General features: G+C 41.8%; 1 protein-coding gene across 1 annotated transcript; it reads right to left on the bottom strand.

Moving 5' to 3' along the window:
• Nucleotides 1–6428: 6428 nt before the first annotated feature.
• Nucleotides 6429–18095, bottom strand: coro2ab (coronin 2Ab). Its single transcript, XM_085449799.1, has 14 exons — nucleotides 17807–18095; nucleotides 11859–12059; nucleotides 11637–11753; nucleotides 11353–11502; nucleotides 10843–11043; nucleotides 10657–10773; nucleotides 10186–10290; nucleotides 9986–10082; nucleotides 8556–8671; nucleotides 8388–8478; nucleotides 8139–8293; nucleotides 6945–7112; nucleotides 6796–6864; nucleotides 6429–6718 (listed from the first exon to the last, which is right to left on the bottom strand). The coding sequence occupies exons 2-14, from the start codon at nucleotides 12057–12059 to the stop codon at nucleotides 6653–6655; spliced, it is 1653 nt and encodes a 550-aa protein (XP_085305925.1). The 5' UTR covers nucleotides 17807–18095; the 3' UTR covers nucleotides 6429–6652.
• Nucleotides 18096–19347: the final 1252 nt, after the last annotated feature.

Here is a 19347-nt window from a genome sequence, read left to right on the forward strand (position 1 = left end):
TGGAACATAAAATCAGCCTTTATGCGGATGATGTGTTACTCTTTCTCAAAAATTCACAAACCAATATCTCTGGGGTGATTGAATTGATAAACTCTTTTGCAAGAATATCAGATTACTCAATTAACTGGTCAAAATCTACAGTCCTACCGATTAATTGCTCCTTCCATAATTCCTCTTCTACACCACTGCAATCGGGAAATATAAAATATTTAGGTATTAATGTTTCTCCCAAGCTTGCAGATCTAACTAAATTAAACCATATCCCACTTTTAAAGAAGGTAGAAGATGATCTGGCTAGATGGAAATGTCTACCCATATCACTCATGGGAAGGGTTGCCGCTATAAAAATGATGGTCTTACCAAAAATAAATTATTTATTCTCAATGATCCCAACTAAACCGCCACAAGATTGGTTCAGATCTCTAGATTCATGTATGTCCAAATTCCTTTGGAAAAATAAACCCCCACGTATAAGCTTAAAAACACTACAAAAGACCAAGGATAAAGGAGGAATAGAACTGCCTAACTTTCAGCACTACTTCTTAGCCAACAGGCTTCAGTTTATCTCAGGATGGCTAAAACACACCCTCTTAGATGAACCTTGGCTAGATGTAGAACAAGCACTCTGCAATAATCTAGAGATCTCAGACCCAGGGGCGGAGCGTGGGGGTGGCTTACTGGGCTTAAGCCCGGGTTGTTTTGTCAGAAGCCCGGGGTATTTTGGAGTGCAATTTTTTCATAGTTAGATGCCTGGCTGACAACTGTATAAAACAAAAAGTACACACAATATTCGAAGCACATAGTGCACACTGTGGGAATTTACGACTGTGCGTGAATCCCCCCCTGATATTGGTATGATCCAAGCTCAGGCACTAAGCGACTGAGCGAGGGGGCGGGGCAGCTGCTGCCCGTCAGTGCGCTGTTGGAGAGACGGAGCCAGCCATACTAAGGAGAGCTTAAGTTTGACCAGGTACCAAAGCAAATCATTCGTACCGTACAAATAATGTAAATATGACGGTGCATCACGAAAGATTGATATCAAACTGATCACTTGACCAATATTACGTTACTTGCTCTTCAAGTGAATCAACAAATGGCGAAATGAAAAGCCGAACAAATGCTATTTTTTTTAGAGATTCTTAGCTTACGTGTGTTTATTTCATATTTTCAGTTCTTACCCTCCCCGACTAAATCGGTTTCAGTTATGTACTGAAATATAAGAATGGACATTAGAGGGTTCTTTCAAAGAAAAACTCAGGTAAATGTTATTTTATATATTATGCTTTGTATGTTGTTCAGTATATTTGTATGCAAAACAAGAGGAATTTCAGTACACAGCAGGATATTCACATTTGTAACCAGATATTTACACTTTAGGGAGAAAACATAAAACATTTTTACTGCACAACATCAATTTAGAGTAAACTTTTGTTTTAGATAAATATTGAAATATCTTTTGAATTAGTTAAATGTCACAATAAAGAGAGACAGAGCTTTCTGTTTTTTATCACTTTCATCAAATTTAGGAGTACATATACACTAAGTTTATTGTTAATTAATAAAAAAAACTCCAGACGATTCCATTCTGAGCTGAAGAAGCTTCTGATAGGTTAGTAGAGTCCATGTGAGTAAACAGGTGGCACAGCTGTGGATGCATATAAGGCAAAACACAGAGCCTGTTTCTGTGACATGGGAAAATCAAGAGATGTCAACCAAAACACCAGGAAAAGAACTATGGAGCTCCATAAGTGTGGCTCAATTTTGAATACAATTTGGTGCCATTTGCAATTAAGAAATACAGACGATTTCTCTCTTTACTCATAAAGTTAACAAATATGTTTTTTATATTTATCAATCTAAAAAAAATAAACATTTGGTCTGATTTGATGTTACAATTAAAAAGTGTTTGTGTTTTTATCTGAAGAGTTTGTAAATATCTGTATATTTGATGATTGTCAGCACAAAGAGAGAGAGAGGAACAGAGAGGGAGAGAGAGGAACAGAGAGGGAGATGGAGAATGAGGACAGAACAGAGATGAACAAGAGCAGGTGAGACACACATGTTAGTCAAATGGTTGTTTACCAAAAGTATCACCGTATCATAGGTACTCATGTATCTCATACCTAGTGTTTCTTTTTAGGTTTGTTATTTTTCAAATTCTATATTTATTAAGTTATGCAGGCTTGTTTGCACAACAAGGCTAAATAATTATATAAACTTTTCTCAATCTAAATATTGTACTTTGGTAAAATTAAAAAATAAATGTAGTGCAGGTCTATGATGATTTTTAGTGCTACTATCATCTAGTTCTGATTCTGGTTCTGTCTTGGTTAAGTCCCAAGTAGTCCTGATTTTGAACTGTTGTAGTCCTGTTTTAATTCTGGATCAGTTCTTGGTCTGGTTGAATTGGGGTTTAGTCCTCGTGTCTTGATACAGCCCTGATTTTGTTCTGCCTTGCTGCTTAATTAAAAAACTAGTTTAAGGTGTTCTGCACATGTGATATATATTTTTCCCTATATGAAGTCATTCTTTTTTGAACAAAACTCAAAACAGAGCCAATTAATCTTTCAGTCATTTCTACCCCCCCCCCCCCCCCCCCCCCCAGGGAAAAAAAAATCCCACATGCATACTATCCTTTTGGGCTAAGCCCCGGGTGTTTCAAATGTCTGGCTCCGCCTCTGCTCAGACCTACCATTTATCAGCTCAAACATCCAACGACATGAATGCTTTAAAAGCATCAACATCAGCTCTTCTCTGACAGCATGGTGGGAGTTTCTAAAATTGACGGCGTCTTCATTAATCCCATGCAAACGTACACCTATCTGGAACAACCCTGACATATTACAAAACAATAATATGATAAACTTTTCAGATTGGAGTGATAAAGGAATCAAATATTTAGAACATATACTAGAAGGAACAGAATTTATTTCATTTGACGGACTAGTTACACAATATGGGATCAACAAGAAAAGATTTTTAGAATATCAACAAATTAAATCCATAGTAAAAAAGAAATTTAAACCGGGTCAAGTTGAACTACAAACACCACCAAGTGTGGTTCAATTTCTTACTCTTAAACCCCCCAAATTACTATCCAAAATATACAGAATGCTTTCTAAAACAGATGAATCAATATCACTTCCTATTGCAAAATGGGAAGCGGATTTATCAGTTAACTTAGACCTAAACTTCTGGTCTCAGATTTGCTTAAAAACCTTTCATCTAATTAGAAATCCCAGTCTTCAATTAATTCAATACAAAATATTACATAGAGTACACTATACAGGTCATCGGATGTTCAAGATGGGCTTTACGTCTACCAACAACTGCTCACACTGCCAAACCAATTCACCGGACAATTATATCCACGCTCTTTGGTTCTGTCCACCAGTTCAGAAGTTTTGGCGCGAGATATGTGAAGACTTATTGAAGTGTCTGAAATGTAACATTCCAACTTCCCCCTTAGTGTGTTTGTTGGGCAGCTTAGATAATGTCACTTCAGAAAAGAATATCGCCCATATGGTTTTCACTGCCCTATGCATAGCCAAGAAAACAGTCCTCATGAACTGGAAAAATAAAAATAATCTTAATTCTAACCAATATAGAAATTATCTAATACATTACATTAGTCTTGATACAGCCTCTGCCACCACATCAGATCAATTGCTCTGGGCTCCTTTGATCAGCTCCATCACCTAGTGGGGGTGGGGGGTCATAGTTTGGTCCCGCCTTCACTGTTGTGATTGGTGTGGGGGTAGGGACAGGCTTAGGGCGTCGGGGGGTTCCCCGGAGGCATCTTCCTTGGGGGGCTCAACCCGGGGTAGCGGTCATGTCCGGTTAGGGGCTCTGTTGGCTCTCCGGTGACTGTTTCCTCGCGGCTGCGTGCAGCGGGGCTAGGGGAGGGTCTGTGCTGACGGACGTGGGTTACTGACCTGGTAGCCTGGCTGGCCCTGGGTGGGTCCGGGATGGGCGTGAGGTTCTGGGGGCGCTCCGTCTCTGGGCTGGGACCCGGACTGGGCCTCGGGGGCTTGGGTCCTGGTTGGTGTGTTGCCGGGGTTGTGGGCGGGTGGGTGCATGGGGGCCCAGCCCTGGAGCAGGGTGCCGCCGGTGCGTCGAGCCACCTGGGGGGCTCTTCAACTGGTGGGGGAGATTGTCACATCTTGCAGGAGCTTTCCTCTCCTCAGGAGCTCCCTCTGCAGGAGGAGGAGATACAGGAGAGGTGGAGGAAGATCTCAGCCTGGGTGTTTATTGTCTTATGTAGTCTGGAAGATGAGTGGATGGTGGGGTGGGTGCAGTTTTCTCTGTGGTGGGGTTGGGTGGACTGTCCCGGGCTCTGTGGGGCCGGGCGGCGCTGCTGCACTGGGCCCGGTCTGGATGGGCCTGGGCCCCCTTTCCCTGGCGGGTCGCGGAGTATGGGGGTGCCTACTGGGGTCAGCGGGGGAGCTGGCCCCAGGGAGGGGTCACTTGCCCCTCCCTTCCTTCCCTCCCCATCTCCAGCTGCCCCCCTCTTCCCGCTCCACCACAACCACCCACACATGCAGGGCCTTGGAGTAGGGGTATGTCACCAGGGTGCAGAGGAGGCTACCCCCCCTCTGTCCCCTTCTGGCTGCCTCTGCCTCAATTTTATCCCACAACTTAGACATTCACATTACTCACACTCTCATTACACATACATATAGGATCTTGGGGGTGGGCACGATACACGGAGTCCAAAGTACCATCAGGGTGTACACCCCACCCCTGGCATCGTTGCCCACCTCTCAATTTTAAATACACGTAGACATTGAGGGCTAGCAGGAGGGACCATGCGCTTACCTGCTGCTCTCTGGCAGGTAGCTCCATGCCCTCCTGGGTTTTAAATGCACCTTAGAACACACATGCATCAACATTACAATGAGCGGGTGGAGGGAGGTTTGGAGTCTTCTCTCACCCCCGTTCTCTGCGACCTGCTGGAGCAGGGGGGCTAGGAGGAGGAGTTGGCCGTCCGACTGCGGTCTGGAGTGTGGAGCCTTCCTGCTGCTGCGGAGTCGGGGCGGTCTGCCTCCCCCCACCGCAGGGAAAAGGGAAACACCACCTGGGTCTGGGTGCAGTTCCCCCCTCCAGGGGCGAGGGCACCTAGACCCGGTTTGTAGAGTACGCTTGGGGAGTGTGATCGTGTGTACAACGTCTCTTTATGTCTGTCTCCACGTTGGTTGAGTGTGGAGTAAGTGCATATGAGAGCATGAGGGTGGGAATGGATGTTTGTATCTGTGTGTGCCTGTATGTCTGTGTCTATATGTCAGGTTGGGTGTCAGGCGCCACCTCTCTGGGGACATCTCAGGCCCTCCAAGGTATGGAGGCCTATGTCCCCCCACCACCACTTCCCCTGCCAGTGGCGGACCCCCTCAGACATCGGTGCGTTGGTGGTTCTTTGTGTCCGGGGATGGGCGTCCAGGTACACACCGGCTCACTCCTTGGCGGCCGCTTATCGGGGCCTGGAGCCTGGGGCTCGCTCGGGCCACTTCGGAGGTGGGGTGCCCCCGGCCTCTCGGCCTGGGGCTCGGTCACTCAGGCGCAGCTGGCTGCCGGCGGAGCTCACGGGCGCGTCACTGCAACTCCCCCTGGCTTCTGCTCCGCGGCTGCTGAGTGAGCCCTCATCTGGGACTCTCCTCAGCTCTTTCCGGGACAGTGGCGCAGCTGCCCCTCTGTTGGTCTTCCTTGGTCTCTTGTGTTCTGGGGGCCTCTGGATGTCTGGAGTTTTGATCTCCTCCACACCTGCTTCACGCCCTGGAGGACGGGGCTGTGGCCCCCCCACACCCTCTAGCAGATTATTACATGAAGGAACCTTTTAAAAAAACAAAAAACAAGCGCGTCCATGCTCACAGGTGTACACACGGGTGATCACACCCACAAACTACACCCTTTTTGGCTCCTACCTCAAAGCACACTGTGTTCTGTTGATCTTATGTGCTGCACAATAATGTTTAACATTTAGTATTTACTGTCATATTCCCATATATCATTGTGATGTTGTTTATTCTATTACTCTTGTTCTCTTCTGCTTGCTTTCTTTTTTCTTTCTCAGCAGGTGATCCAGGTGATTGATATATGCATTTTTTTTCTCTGCCCGTTCTGTTGGTTTTTGTCTTTTGCCCTTCTCCCCCGTCCCTCTTCTCAGCTGTTTCTCTTTCCCTCTTTCTTTCTCCCCTTCTTTCCCCCAGTCAAGTCTGTCCCGTATTCAGTAAGTGAAAATAAAATAAACAATAAAAGGTGAATCAAATGGACCATTACGGCAAGGCTGGGATGGTCAGTTTGGTAAAGTAAATCCGTTGGGCATCTTTCTTTGCCTTTAGACAACAATTCTGATGGCAAAAGAGCCAAACGGGACAGGCAAAAAAAAAAAAAAAAAAAAAGAGTTTTATGAAATTAGCATTTTTGCATCCCATCATCCCAGACGCAGGGTTTCTTATATTCGATGGTGACCATTGTGTTTCAGGTAGTTTGTGAAGTATGAAGGAAAATAGTCTCTGCTCCCAAATAAACCATTTTCAGGAATTTTAGGAAAACAAGAGTTGTGGCTTCAACTACAAAGTCCAGTCTGTGGAGGATAACTCCGCTGTCTGTGGGTCACGCTGTCTCTGTAAGCCCCTCCTACACAGCAGGGTCTGAATCAGAAGGTCGCTCTCATGTTCTTTCTGGTGTTTTTGATATCCTGCTCCAGCTGAGCAATTTTCATCTGCAGAACGTAAAAGCACAAAAATATAAAAAAGTATCTGACAAGAAATTCTGATAACGTACTGTTTGTGAACTCACGTCTTTCTGATGGAGCTCCTCCTTCATGCCTCTGATCTCATCCTGCTGCTTGTAAAATGCCTGGAGTAGCTGAAACAGAAAAAACTAGGACTGAGTTTGTGTGCAAGAGAAGGAGACACTCTTCTGAAGTGTTTTATTATTTATCCAACCTCACACTCGGTCATTGGTGGCGGTCTCTCAGCAGGCTCGCAGCAGTGCGGGGTGCAGCAGTATGTCCACAGTGGGACCTGGGTCTCGTCTGGCTGCCACCCCGACAGATCGCTCAGATCTTTGGGATATTTGGCATCCTGATAGGACAGCTGCTCCTCCAGAAAAACCTCAACAGAGAACAGCAACAAAAGTATCAGAGAACTACTCTCCAAAAAAGGCTCAGGTCTCAGGTCAGTTTCGAAGGATGTGACGGTTACTGTAGCAAAACATATTTCCTAGTTTGTCTAAAGGAAACAGAAGTTTCTAAAAAGAGTACGGTGGCATGAAAAAGCATTTCCCCTCTTTCCCAGTTTCCTGTTTTTTGTAGGTTTGTCACATTTAAATGTTTCAGATCAAATCAAATCACTTTTATTGTCACATCACATGTGCAGGCACACTGGCACAGCACATGCGAGTGAAATTCTTGTGTGCGAGCCCCACAAGCAACAGAGATGTGCAAACACAACAACACAAACGAGCAAAATACAAGAATGGCCAACCTGAAACTAATAAATATATGTACAATATATAATAGTGTATGCATTTCTGGATGTGTATACTAAATATTTTCCTGTGTGTGTGTGTGTGTGTGGTGTGTGTGTGTATGCACATTTTTACAAATTAAATAGTTAAAAAAATAAATAAATAAATAATAATAATAATAATAATAATAATAATAATAATAATAAAATATATAAAATATACAGAGTTGAATATGTGCAAAACAAGTGGCATTTATATACAGTGTGGAGTGCATCATCAAACAAATTTAAATATTAGGCAAACATAACACAAGTAAACACAAAATGCCGTTTCTATATGAAGGTGTTTATTATTAAAGGGAAAAAATCCAAACCTACATGGCCCTGTGTGAAAAGGTGATTGCCCCCTAAACCTAATAACCTGTTGGGCCATACTTAGCAGCAACAACACCAATCAAGTATTTACAATAACTGGTGATCTTTACAGATATTTTTACAGCCTTTTACTGTTACAAATTTAAGTGTGAAAAAACATACTAAAAAACAGGAAACAAGATAGGGACCAAGCACTTTTTCACACAACTGTGTACCACTTTAAAATCAAGAAAAGGCACCCCAGATTGGTATATTTTACCCTGCAATGTCAGGTAAAATAACCAGATCACACTTTACCTCCTCTATAAAGTCTTGGCTTATCTCTGTCACTGCAGCCGGGCTGCTCTGAAACCTGAGGGAGCTAAGCTGCCTCACCAGCCCCTTCTCAGCTGGGGTTTCTGGGTAAGGGTTGGGTACTCGAGGGTCTGGCTTCAGGGACATCAGCACTGGGCCTGGTGAGGAAATGTAAGAGATCAGTGATAAACTGAATGATCTATAGAGAGTAAATATCTTTAGTGTACCTGATGGCCCAGCTAGGTTACAGACCTCTGTTGACCCCCAACAGCCACTCCTGAGCGGTCATGGCTGCCTGGTTTCCAGCTGTCATTGGGTACAGATCCTCTTGAAAAATTCCTGACTGGAAGGAACAAGAAAAAAACTGGACCAATACTTCTTGTACTCTGATTATACTCAAGATAAGTACATCATCCCAACCTCTTTGCGTGGTATGATCATGGACAGTGGTTCCACCAGGTCTTTGATGGCAATCAGGCGATAAAACCGGAAAATCTCACAGGCGGTCACATCTAGGCCACGCTTTGGCATCACCCCTGGAGTGAGTCAGACGTCAAAACACATTTTAGTCCTGTGTCATAAAGTATTGTGGATATTCTAAAAGTGACACTAAACTCTTTGCCTTTTTCTATTATTACAACATGAAAGTCTAGACTTTAAAAAACGACAACATCAATATTTAAAGGTTGGTGAGAGGGTGGTGGAGCAAGGCATGGGTTTTTCAGGCAGAAGACTGGTCCTGTATAGAATGCCTTAACAGTCTTGCAACCAGACATAAGACAGTTTCAGAAATGTAGGATGACCAACAGGCATGAAAAGACGACGATTGACCAACATTTGTTGAGTTGTTGGGGCAGAAGCTTGGTTCTTGGTGTCTTCCATCTGTTAACATGACCGCAGGATGTAGCATTGAAACAGTGAAGGAAATTATCCATCAAAGTCGACATTTAAGTCAAGTTTGTTAGATCAGCATCAAAGTGCCTGTGAATGAACTTAGACAAGCTTTCTTAAAATTGTGTCGGTACCTTGAAATGAGTATAGGTATAGATGATGAGTTGGATACAAAGTTTTAGGTTTGTTAAAAACTGCAACCAAATCACTGTTACATTCACTTCAAGAGGATCACAATGCTCTATGATTTTTTTCATATCCAATCAAAGAACCAATATCCTTGAATATCTGATAGTTATAATAACAACATGGAACCAATTTAATGTTTGTGAGAGAGTAAAAGAGACAAGCATGTTTGATCTGCTTTGATGATTTACCCAAGTTTGACTCAAACAGCATTTTGGGTAAAAATCCAAAGGGTCATGTCACCATGTGATTAGATGTCTGGTCAGAAGAAGTCATGGAAACTCAAAACTCTCTTATTTACCTACATTTTGATACCAGGCTCACCTGATTCCCAATTGTCATAGTATGAAGCCAGAATTTGCATGACTTCATGATAAGTTGGAAAAGGAGGAATATCTATCGATTCGCTGATTTTCTTCCACTTATCTGAGTGGGGTCGCTGGCCCCATCTTGTTCTGGTTCTACCTGATGAGCAGGTCTTACTCCGGGGTCTCCACCCAGTTGGGCATGCCCAGAGTTCAACATGGAGGAGCAGCTGTTCTACTCTTTATGTTTGAGCTCCTCATCTTAGCTCTTAGGGAGAGTCGACCTACTCTTTTATTTTGTGACATTTTATGACTTTCCTCTGTAGGACGGCATTTTATGACTTTCCTCTTTTGGTCATTACCCAGATTTCATGACTGTAGGTGAGAGCTGGAACAAAGCTGGACTGGCAGCTGTATAAATTATGTCATTTACTAGCTAACACACTTGTGTGTGTGTGTTGGTCTCACCAAGTCCTTTTTGTGGCAGCAGGGACCTGTACTCAGTCAGGTAGCTGATGTAAGGTTTTTCAGCACTTAGCTCATAGTACCGGATGTTTCCATCACCCTACAAGCATAAATACAACATATACAGTGGTGCTAAACCTCCTTGATGATGGTTACTCAAATTTAACGGCACATTTTGCCACAAGCAGTTTATGTTTTTTGACCTTTCCAGCCAGATACAACATGTGTGTGTCTGGGTCATAAAACGGGAAGAGTACTCCAGCTGACCCATCCAGATCTTCTTCATATAAGGGTTCAGATAAGTCATCCTGCATGAAAACACATATGGGAATGAATGTAGAGCAAATTGTAAAGGGAAAAAAAAATCAAGTTAAAATATGCAAAAGTTGCTCAATTGAGATATACAGTTATATAATTAATTCTCCAGTGAGATTCTCTTAAATCATTTCACAAGAAAGCAGTTTTTATTATCAGCTGTTTAATTTTATATGTTTATTATATATTTATTTGTTTTTGTCTATGTGCCTCATTTTCAGCAATCTCTTTTTTAATCATGTCTTACGACCCAAGTATTCTTACTCCTAGAAAATGCTGGTAATTGGATTCAGGTTTAAGAACAAGCACAGCTTAGATTAAGTTTCAGATTACAGTTGAAAGGAAAAAAACTATCTTACAGGGTCCCACAGGACGATCTGCCGGTGGTTCCAAGATGAGCTGCCAGTGGACAGAAGCAACTTCAACCCCCCGATGTATAAAACTTTGTTGGCCTTGTGTGAGCTACTGCTTGATACCTGCAGAAGTATCAGTTACCTTCCTGGCAATTTTCTGTCAGGACTCGCATTCAGATACAATAATCATACCTGTAAAATCTTTCCTGTCCGAGGGTCCAGGACTCGAACGTGTCTGTCTTTGCATGTGACTGCCAGCCTGCTGCCATCACTGTTGAAGCTGACTGAAAGCAGCAGTGCCTCAGATGGGTAGCGGTGGTGGATGGGCATCAGCACCACCCGAACTGGATACCTGATAACTGCACCAGCCTGGGATACATCCCAGAGAAGGACCTGGAGCAGTAAGTGAGACAAATTCACATCTGTTTTGCAGCCTAAATGCACTGGAATTACTGATTGTAGAGTGTAGCTCTTTAACATTTGGTTCTCTTGTGTTGATACTTTCTTTACTGGTTCAATCTTGTAAGGTGTCTATTATAGAAAAGTTTTATGCCAACCATTGGCTTTTTCTCTAAGATTTCTGTGCATTATGTTCATAAGATATATTGAAGGAAGTTGAATACAACACAAAAGCAAAGACGGTTTCTTTTAACAAAAATACGGTACTCATTTAAGCCAGAATGTTATATGATTGGCACTGACCTTGTAGTCATAGGCAGCACTTAGCAGAAGGTTCTCAGCAGTTGGATGCCACTCAATTAGCCCCACTCTTCTGGAGTGGCCAATCAGGGTTTTCCTGGCCTTGGTGAGGTTCTGTTGGACTCCACAGACTGGGATATCCCAGATCTTCACCTGAATACATGCACAGGACCAAAGTGTATGTGCTGTACACTAAACGTTATATAATTCCCAATAATTTAACCCCATCCTTATCCTAAATCGAATTCCAAAGTTAATCCTAGTTAGTCGTTAACTAACTGCCATACAGTGCAGTCCTCTGAGCATGAGGCGATGCAGTAATCATCGAATGGATTCCACTTGACGTCCAGGACTCTGCCGCTGTGGCCACAAACCCTCGGATGCTGAGGATCTACTCTGCCTGTCTGAGAGAGAGAACATGAAACAATTTTAAAAATTTAGGTTTCCCCATTTTTTTTATCCTTTATTATGTTAATTCAGAGGAAATTAAATTAAAAAGGCCTATGTACATGATGGATGGGCAGGACTAAAAAGGACCCGCCTCCCGCGCACTCAGTCACCACAGCGATGAAGCAGGGATTGGCTGAGCAGTAGTGGTTGTCGTGGACACTACGCGTGATTGGCACCCCGTCGTAGCTGTGCTCCTTGGTGGCAGACTTTCCAAAAATGTGACGAAACTTTGAGCAGCGAAAGGATGATCGCCATGACATCTGGTGGACAAGAGTACAGTAGCATCAAGCTTAGAGGAGTTTAAGTTTTGGTGCAGATTTATATCAAGAAATCAGAAAATGGGGGGAAATCTAATGGGGTATGTTAGATTAATGTTAATCATTGAAGGATTAATCCTTGACTAGATTAAAGTTAGGGGAAGTTAGGATAATGTTTAAGGTTAGGATAAATACAGGCTAATTTTGGGTCAAGCGAATACTTAAGATGAACCTAAGCGAAGGTCCCCGTGTCTCTGGTTGGCTCACACTGGCTACAGGTTTTGTTGTTGTTGTTCTTTTTTGTTTTTGTTTTCTTTGTCTCTCCTCCTCCTCTCTGCCTGGGTGGAGCTCGTTACGGGCTCTCGCTATTGGCCCACGCACCTGTGTGATTGTCTCCACCTGCTGCTGATCTGGCTGATTTCCCCAGCTGCTATTTAAGGCAGTGGCACAGAGCAGCTCACCACTGGAATGTTGAACCGCCTGAGTTTGTGCTCTCGCCATTTTCAAAAGAATCCACTGTGTGTATTTTGTTGTGGAACTAACGTTGAATTCTGTTGAAGAACGTTCAACTAACATTGAAGAGGAAGCGTGTGTGTGTGGATCCCCCCCCCCCCCTTCTCTCCCTGGAGCCCTGGACCCCCCCTCCCAACTCACTGTACATATATAGCACTGAGGTGATCCCTGTTGTAAATAAATAATCTCCTTTTGTTCTCATAGAAAGAACTGACTGCGCGTGAGTCCGTCCAGTAGCCATGACACTAAGTTGTGGTTCAAGTTAGGTTTAATTTAATGTTCGTATTAATCTTGGCTTTAACCAAAGCTTTGATTTAAGATTAGGATAAAGATGTACCCTAATAAATTAAGGTTAAAATCAGATTGAAAGGAAGGAATTGTTTGGATACAAAAAACTTAGAGTGAGATTAGTTTTAGGCCATGTGAAGATCAGAGTAAGTGTAAATTACTGTGCTGCTCTTTTTCTTGACTTGTCAAAGGCTTTTGATACAGTTAAGCATGCTATTTTATTAAATAGACTAAACAATATTGGTCTATCTGTAAATGCTCTAAGCTGGTTTTCAAATTACTTGTCAGCAAGAAAACAGTGTGTCCATGCTGCTGGGTCTTCTTCCTCTTTTCTCTCAGTATCCAAAGGAGTTCCGCAGGGCTCCATATTAGGGCCATTGCTATTTTCTCTTTACATAAACAACCTTTGTGATAATTTGTCAAATGCAGCCTTCCATCTTTATGCAGATGATACAATTATTTATTGTTCATCCCCTTAAGTAGCACAAACCCTGCAATTTCTGCAGTCTGCCTTTGATCATGTTCAGTCCCATTTAACTCAACTTAAGTTGGTGTTAAATCCAGAGAAATCCAAGTTCATGTTATTATCAAATGGCAAAAAGTTGTTAGCTACGTCTCCTAAGATTAAAACAATTCAAGGAACTGAAATTGAAATGGTCACATCTTACAAGTATCTAGGGATCATTATAGATCAGAATTTGTCATTTAAGACTCACATTCAAAGGCTTGTGTCGAAGTTAAAACTAGGTTACTTTTTTAGAAATCAATCCTGTTTCTCCCTCCAAGTGAGAAAACACTTGATTCATGCAACTTTTTTACCTTTATTGGATTATGGTGACCTGCTTTTTATGAATGCACCTGCCCACTACCTAAAGAGGTTGGATACTGTGTACCATTGTGCTTTACGTTTTGTTACTGGCTGTGGAAATCGTGTACATCATTGTTCTTTGCATATTCGCAGACTCTCCCATTGGTTGATCTTTATCTATAAATCTCTCCTTGGGCTGGTTCCATCTTATTTATATGTTTATATGTGTAAAAACCACAACCAATACAGCCTTCGTTCTCACAATATCATACAATTGATTGTCCCAAAACTCAGAACAGAATTGGGGAAAAATGCTTTTAAATACGCTGTCCCTGCTTCCTGGAATAATCTGCAGAAGGAACTGAAATTATCAGAATTGGTTTGGAAGAGTTTAAGTCTGTCTTAAAGGAACGAGAGAATAACTCTTTTACTCAGTGTGATTGTTTTTAATGTCACTCTTAATTTGATATGTTATTGTATATTTTTCACATGTTGGTATGGGATATTGTATTTGTTTTAAATGTTATATACTTATGTGGTATGTGTATTTTGACTTTTGTTGCCATGATGCCAGGTCTCTCTTGGAAATGATATTTTTAATCTCAATGAGATGTTTTACCTGGATAAATAAAGGACTAATAAATAAGAAGATAAGCTAACTGAGTGTAAGATAATAACCTCACAATATGAAGCCTTTCAGGTAAAAAACATTGAGCAGCCTATTGTTCATTTTCAGACAGTTGTAATGTCTTCTGAAGCAATGGAGAAACGACTGCATGTGTTTGTTTTGGAAAGAGCTTCAGAACCTCAGCAGCTGCATTATTGGCTCTAATCAATAATGCAATTTGCTGTTATTAATGGCTTTCATAATCTTATCAATAATAAATCAGTTTCTTCAATAAATGATCCTAATCATTTACTCACACACACACACACACACACACACACACACACACACACACACACACACACACACACACACACACACACACACACACACACAGTGATATATCCATCCTCCAAGACAGCTTATTCGTCTCTATTAAATATTTATTGGCTACACACACACACACTTCCTGTTGTTACAAACTCCCCTAACCTGACCTTTGACCTTTACTGTGGCTGAGACAGATCACCTTACTGTCGAGTGAGGAGAAGGAAAGAAATAGTAAAGGAAAAAGAAGATGATAATCAAAGGGGAATTTAAAAAAAATAAAATTTACAATAAATGAAATCAAAGCACAGTTTAAGTGTTTTGTTTTTTTTATTTCAATTCGACTAAGTGTACCTGTAATAAACATTGTACATTATCAGTGGCAGAATGTGATTTAAATACTTTAAATCTACTTGTACTAATTTGAACTCTACTTTTTTTACGTGCCATACTTGTTGGTGCCAGATACAGTGGGGCAAAAAAGTACTTAGTCAGCCACCGATTGTGCAAGTTCCCCCACCTAAAATGATGACAGAGGTCAGTAATTTGCACCAGAGGTACACTTCAACTGTGAGAGACAGAATGTGAAAAAAAAATCCATGAATCCACATGGTAGGATTTGTAAAGAATTTATTCTTAAATCTGGGTGGAAAATAAGTATTTGGTCACCTCAAACAAGGAAAATCTCTGGCTCTCACAGACCTGTAACGTCTTCTGTAAGAAGCTTTTCTGTCCCCCACTCGTTACCTGTATGAATGGCACCTGTTTGAACTCATCATCTGTATAAAAGACACCTGTCCACAGACTCCAAACTCTGCCATGGCCAAGACCAAAGAGCTTTCGAAGGACACCAGGAAAAGTATTGTAGACCTGCACCAGACTGGGAAGAGTGAATCTACAATAGGCAAGCAGCTTGGTGTGAAAAAATCAACTGTGGGAGCAATCATCAGAAAATGGAAGACATACAAGACCACTGATAATCTCCCTCGATCTGGGGCTCCACGCAAGATCTCATCCCGTGGGGTCAAAATGATCATGAGAACGGTGAGCAAAGATCCCAGAACCACACAGGGGGACCTGGTGAATGACCTGCAGAGAGCTGGGACCAAAGTAACAAAGGTCACCATCAGTAACACACTACAACGGCAGGGAATCAAATCCCGCAGTGCCAGACGTGTTCCGCTGCTGAAGCCAGTGCATGTCCAGGCCCGTCTGAAGTTTGCCAGAGAGCACATGGATGATACAGCAGAGGATTGGGAGAATGTCATGTGGTCAGATGAAACCAAAGTAGAACTTTTTGGTATAAACTCAACTCGTCGTGTTTGGAGGAAGAAGAATACTGAGTTGCATCCCAAGAACACCATACCTACTGTGAAGCATGGGGGTGGAAACATCATGCTATGGGGCTGTTTTTCTGCCAAGGGGACAGGACGACTGATCCGTGTTAAGGACAGAATGAATGGGGCCATGTATCGTGAGATTTTGAGCCAAAACCTCCTTCCATCAGTGAGAACTTTGAAGATGAAACGAGGCTGGGTCTTCCAACATGACAATGATCCAAAACACACCGCCCGGGCAACAAAGGAGTGGCTCCGTAAGAAGCATTTGAAAGTCCTGGAGTGGCCTAGCCAGTCTCCAGACCTCAACCCCATAGAAAATCTGTGGCGGGAGTTGAAAGTCCGTGTTGCTCGGCGACAGCCCCAAAACATCACTGCTCTCGAGAAGATCTGCATGGAGGAATGGGCCAAAATACCAGCTACTGTGTGTGCAAACCTGGTAAAGACCTATAGTAAACGTTTGACCTCTGTTATTGCCAACAAAGGTTATGTTACAAAGTATTGAGTTGTATTTTTGTTATTGACCAAATACTTATTTTCCACCCTGATTTACGAATAAATTCTTTACAAATCCTACCATGTGGATTCATGGATTTTTTTTTTTTCACTTTCTGTCTCTCACAGTTGAAGTGTACCTCTGGTGCAAATTACTGACCTCTGTCATCATTTTAAGTGGGGGAACTTGCACAATCGGTGGCTGACTAAATACTTTTTTGCCCCACTGTAGGCTGATCTGGGATTTTACCACACAACCATCTTCAGTGTTTACAGAGAATGGTCTGACAAAGAGAAAATATCCACTGGATGGCTGTTCGCTGAGTGAAAATACCTTGTTGATGTCAAAGGTCAGTTGAGGTTAGACTGTTTTGAGCTGATAGGAAGGCAGCAGTAACTAAAACAACCTCTTGCTACAACCAAGGTATGCAGAAGAGCATCTCTGAATGCACAACACTTTGAACCATGAGGCAGATGGGCTAAAGCGATAGAAGACCACACCAGGTGTCACTCCTGTCAGCTAGAAACAGGAATCTGATTGTCATACGATCACTGATTTTCATACATATATTAAAAAAGAATATATAACAATGATGAAATCACAGTGGTTTCTTAGTTAGAACTTTTATAGCCTTGTATAAAATTGTAAAATTATGAGGTTGTGTAGTTTTTATTGGTTTGAGCGAACAACACTTCAGAAGAATGATGACTCTTTGGTATGCCCAACTCTCAGGCTGGAAACCACTCAACTGGCACCTCATGTTGGAGCAAGGCTAAATACAACAGCTACTGAAAATGAAAAGCCCAAAACAAAGCAAAACAAAAGTCCCAAAGTAACAGTCCTACAGGGGACTGGGACCCTGGATCCTGGATGAAAGTCAAGATTTTATGTCTTTTAATAATTCCAATAAAAGTTTTGCATAAATGGTATGCAAAAATGTGGCTTAATTTAAATTAAGAGTAAATTAAATCTAGTAAGAGTAAGATAAATCTAAAATTGGTTTATTCTTATCACAGGAGAGAGAGAGCTTGGGTTTAATCAAGGCCATGAAGGCTGGGATGAGGTTCAATTAATCCTAAAATGAAGACAGGTCAAAATTAGGTTCAGCTTAACATTAGGAAAGATTATGTTTAGGTTTGATTAAGCGTATGGATTGTTCAGATAAGGTTAGGTAAAGTTTAGGTTCATCCTGAGGTTAGGAAAGATTAGATTCAGTTTCAGTTAAGGTTTTCGAAAATGTTCATTTAAGGTTAGACTAAAAATAAGATTAAGGTAAAACAAATAATGCTTGATAGCCTTTCACGAATGATCTTTTAAGAAAGGCATACAATCTTCCCTGAAAAATATCATTTGAATGAATGAATATGGTCTTACCTTGAATTCAGTTACTTAGGAATCACTGGGATCTCTTTCTGCTAAAAACATAAACTGTTATTATTAATAACACTGCTACCAGTTTTGTGACTTCCACTTCTTCTGCAATACCTTTTATTAGAGGTACTATAACTGTGATACAAATAAGTTTTTTTAAACCTGCTCCCTCCGTGTCTACAGCTGAGCTGATCTGCATCCACCTCTCTGTGTGTTTCCGTGTGTGGATTCACTCCTGATCCATGACGTCTAGCCTCTGCTCCCGTATTAGCCAAGCTGTTTATGCACGGCTGCACACACACAAACACACCTCTACAATCCGATACGACCAGCATAGTTGCACGCACTCACATTCTAATGCAGCTCCAAGAGCTAAGACAATAACATATTTCAAATCTACTGGAGAGTTGGGACAGTGTAAAAAATATATTTTACCTTAGAACTTGGTGAGCCTAACAAATACCATTCGAATTTCTTATGACTATAGTTATGATTAAGACACTCCTGTTCTAATTTGTAGTCATTTGCATTATGTTAAATGCTGGGGTAGATCACCCCTACATCCAACATCCATCCATCCATAGTCTCCTTCCACTTATCCAAGTCCAGGTCTTGGGTACAGCTGTCTCAGCAGACATCAAGACCCTGTCCCTGGTGACGACCTCTAACTCTTCTGGAGGGACTACAAAGCCAGCTGAAAAATATAACCTCTGCAGTAGAACATGTCCCAAATACCTCCTCTTGGAGGCATCCAGGAGGGATCGTGGTCATTTTGATGTGGAAGAGTGGTGGCTCTACTCCAAGCCCCTTCTCGGCGACCTTCTTCTCCTGTCTCCAAGGCTGAGTGTAAACATCTCCTGTTTCACCACATCCCATAGGTGCTCTATTGGATGAAGAAGACATTAAATATGGAGGTAATTTGAGTACAGGGAACTCATTTTCATGTTCATGAAATCAGTTTGAGATTATTTGAGCTTTGTGATGTGTGTGGGAGCAACCATCAGAAGATGGATACACTTCATAAAGACATGGACATGGTCAGCAACAATAACTTCAAATATCCTTTCAGCAAAAAAAGCAGATCAAATCAGCCATTAATTTTAGCAATGGTGTATTTTTCTAGCTTGGTGCTCAAAAGGTATTGTATTTAGTTATTTTATTAATGCTGGATTAACAAACATTCAGTCATTGTGCTATAAACACATAGCAACTTAATATAAACATGAATTTCCCAAAATTTAATAACCATCTGGCTTTCCCACACCTTTATCCATTAGTTTAACATCAGGTTCTCTTTCTGCAACAGGCTGACTCAAGTCAACATCTGTCTCTTCAGTTACCACATTTGCTTCTCCTACAATGACACCTGGTTTCATCTATCACTTCAATAGTTCATATCATATTAATATGAACTATTATACTGATAAAAGTTTTTCTTTTTGTACAGCAGCCACAGACCAATTTTATTAATTCTGAAAAAGAGAATAATCTCCTAAAGAGTCTCCACAGGGAGGCAGCAATAGGTTATAGACTAGAGCGTTCCA

This window comes from Copadichromis virginalis, linkage group LG3, assembly GCF_057382275.1.
Source record: "Copadichromis virginalis isolate Kocher_CV1m ecotype Utaka linkage group LG3, C_Virginalis_male_GT1.1, whole genome shotgun sequence".
In the NCBI taxonomy this organism is placed as follows: Eukaryota; Metazoa; Chordata; class Actinopteri; order Cichliformes; family Cichlidae; genus Copadichromis; species Copadichromis virginalis.

Excerpts from the sequence above, each read along its gene's own strand:
- coro2ab (XM_085449799.1), bottom strand. The coding sequence starts at position 12,059 with ATGTCATGGCGATCATCCTTTCGCTGCTCAAAGTTTCGTCACATTTTT. Across the intron at positions 11,503-11,636 it reads CATGCTCAGAGGACTGCACT|GTGAAGATCTGGGATATCCC; the intron begins GTATGGCAGTTA and ends GCATGTATTCAG. Across the intron at positions 6,719-6,795 it reads AGGAGCTCCATCAGAAAGAC|ATGAAAATTGCTCAGCTGGA; the intron begins GTGAGTTCACAA and ends TACGTTCTGCAG.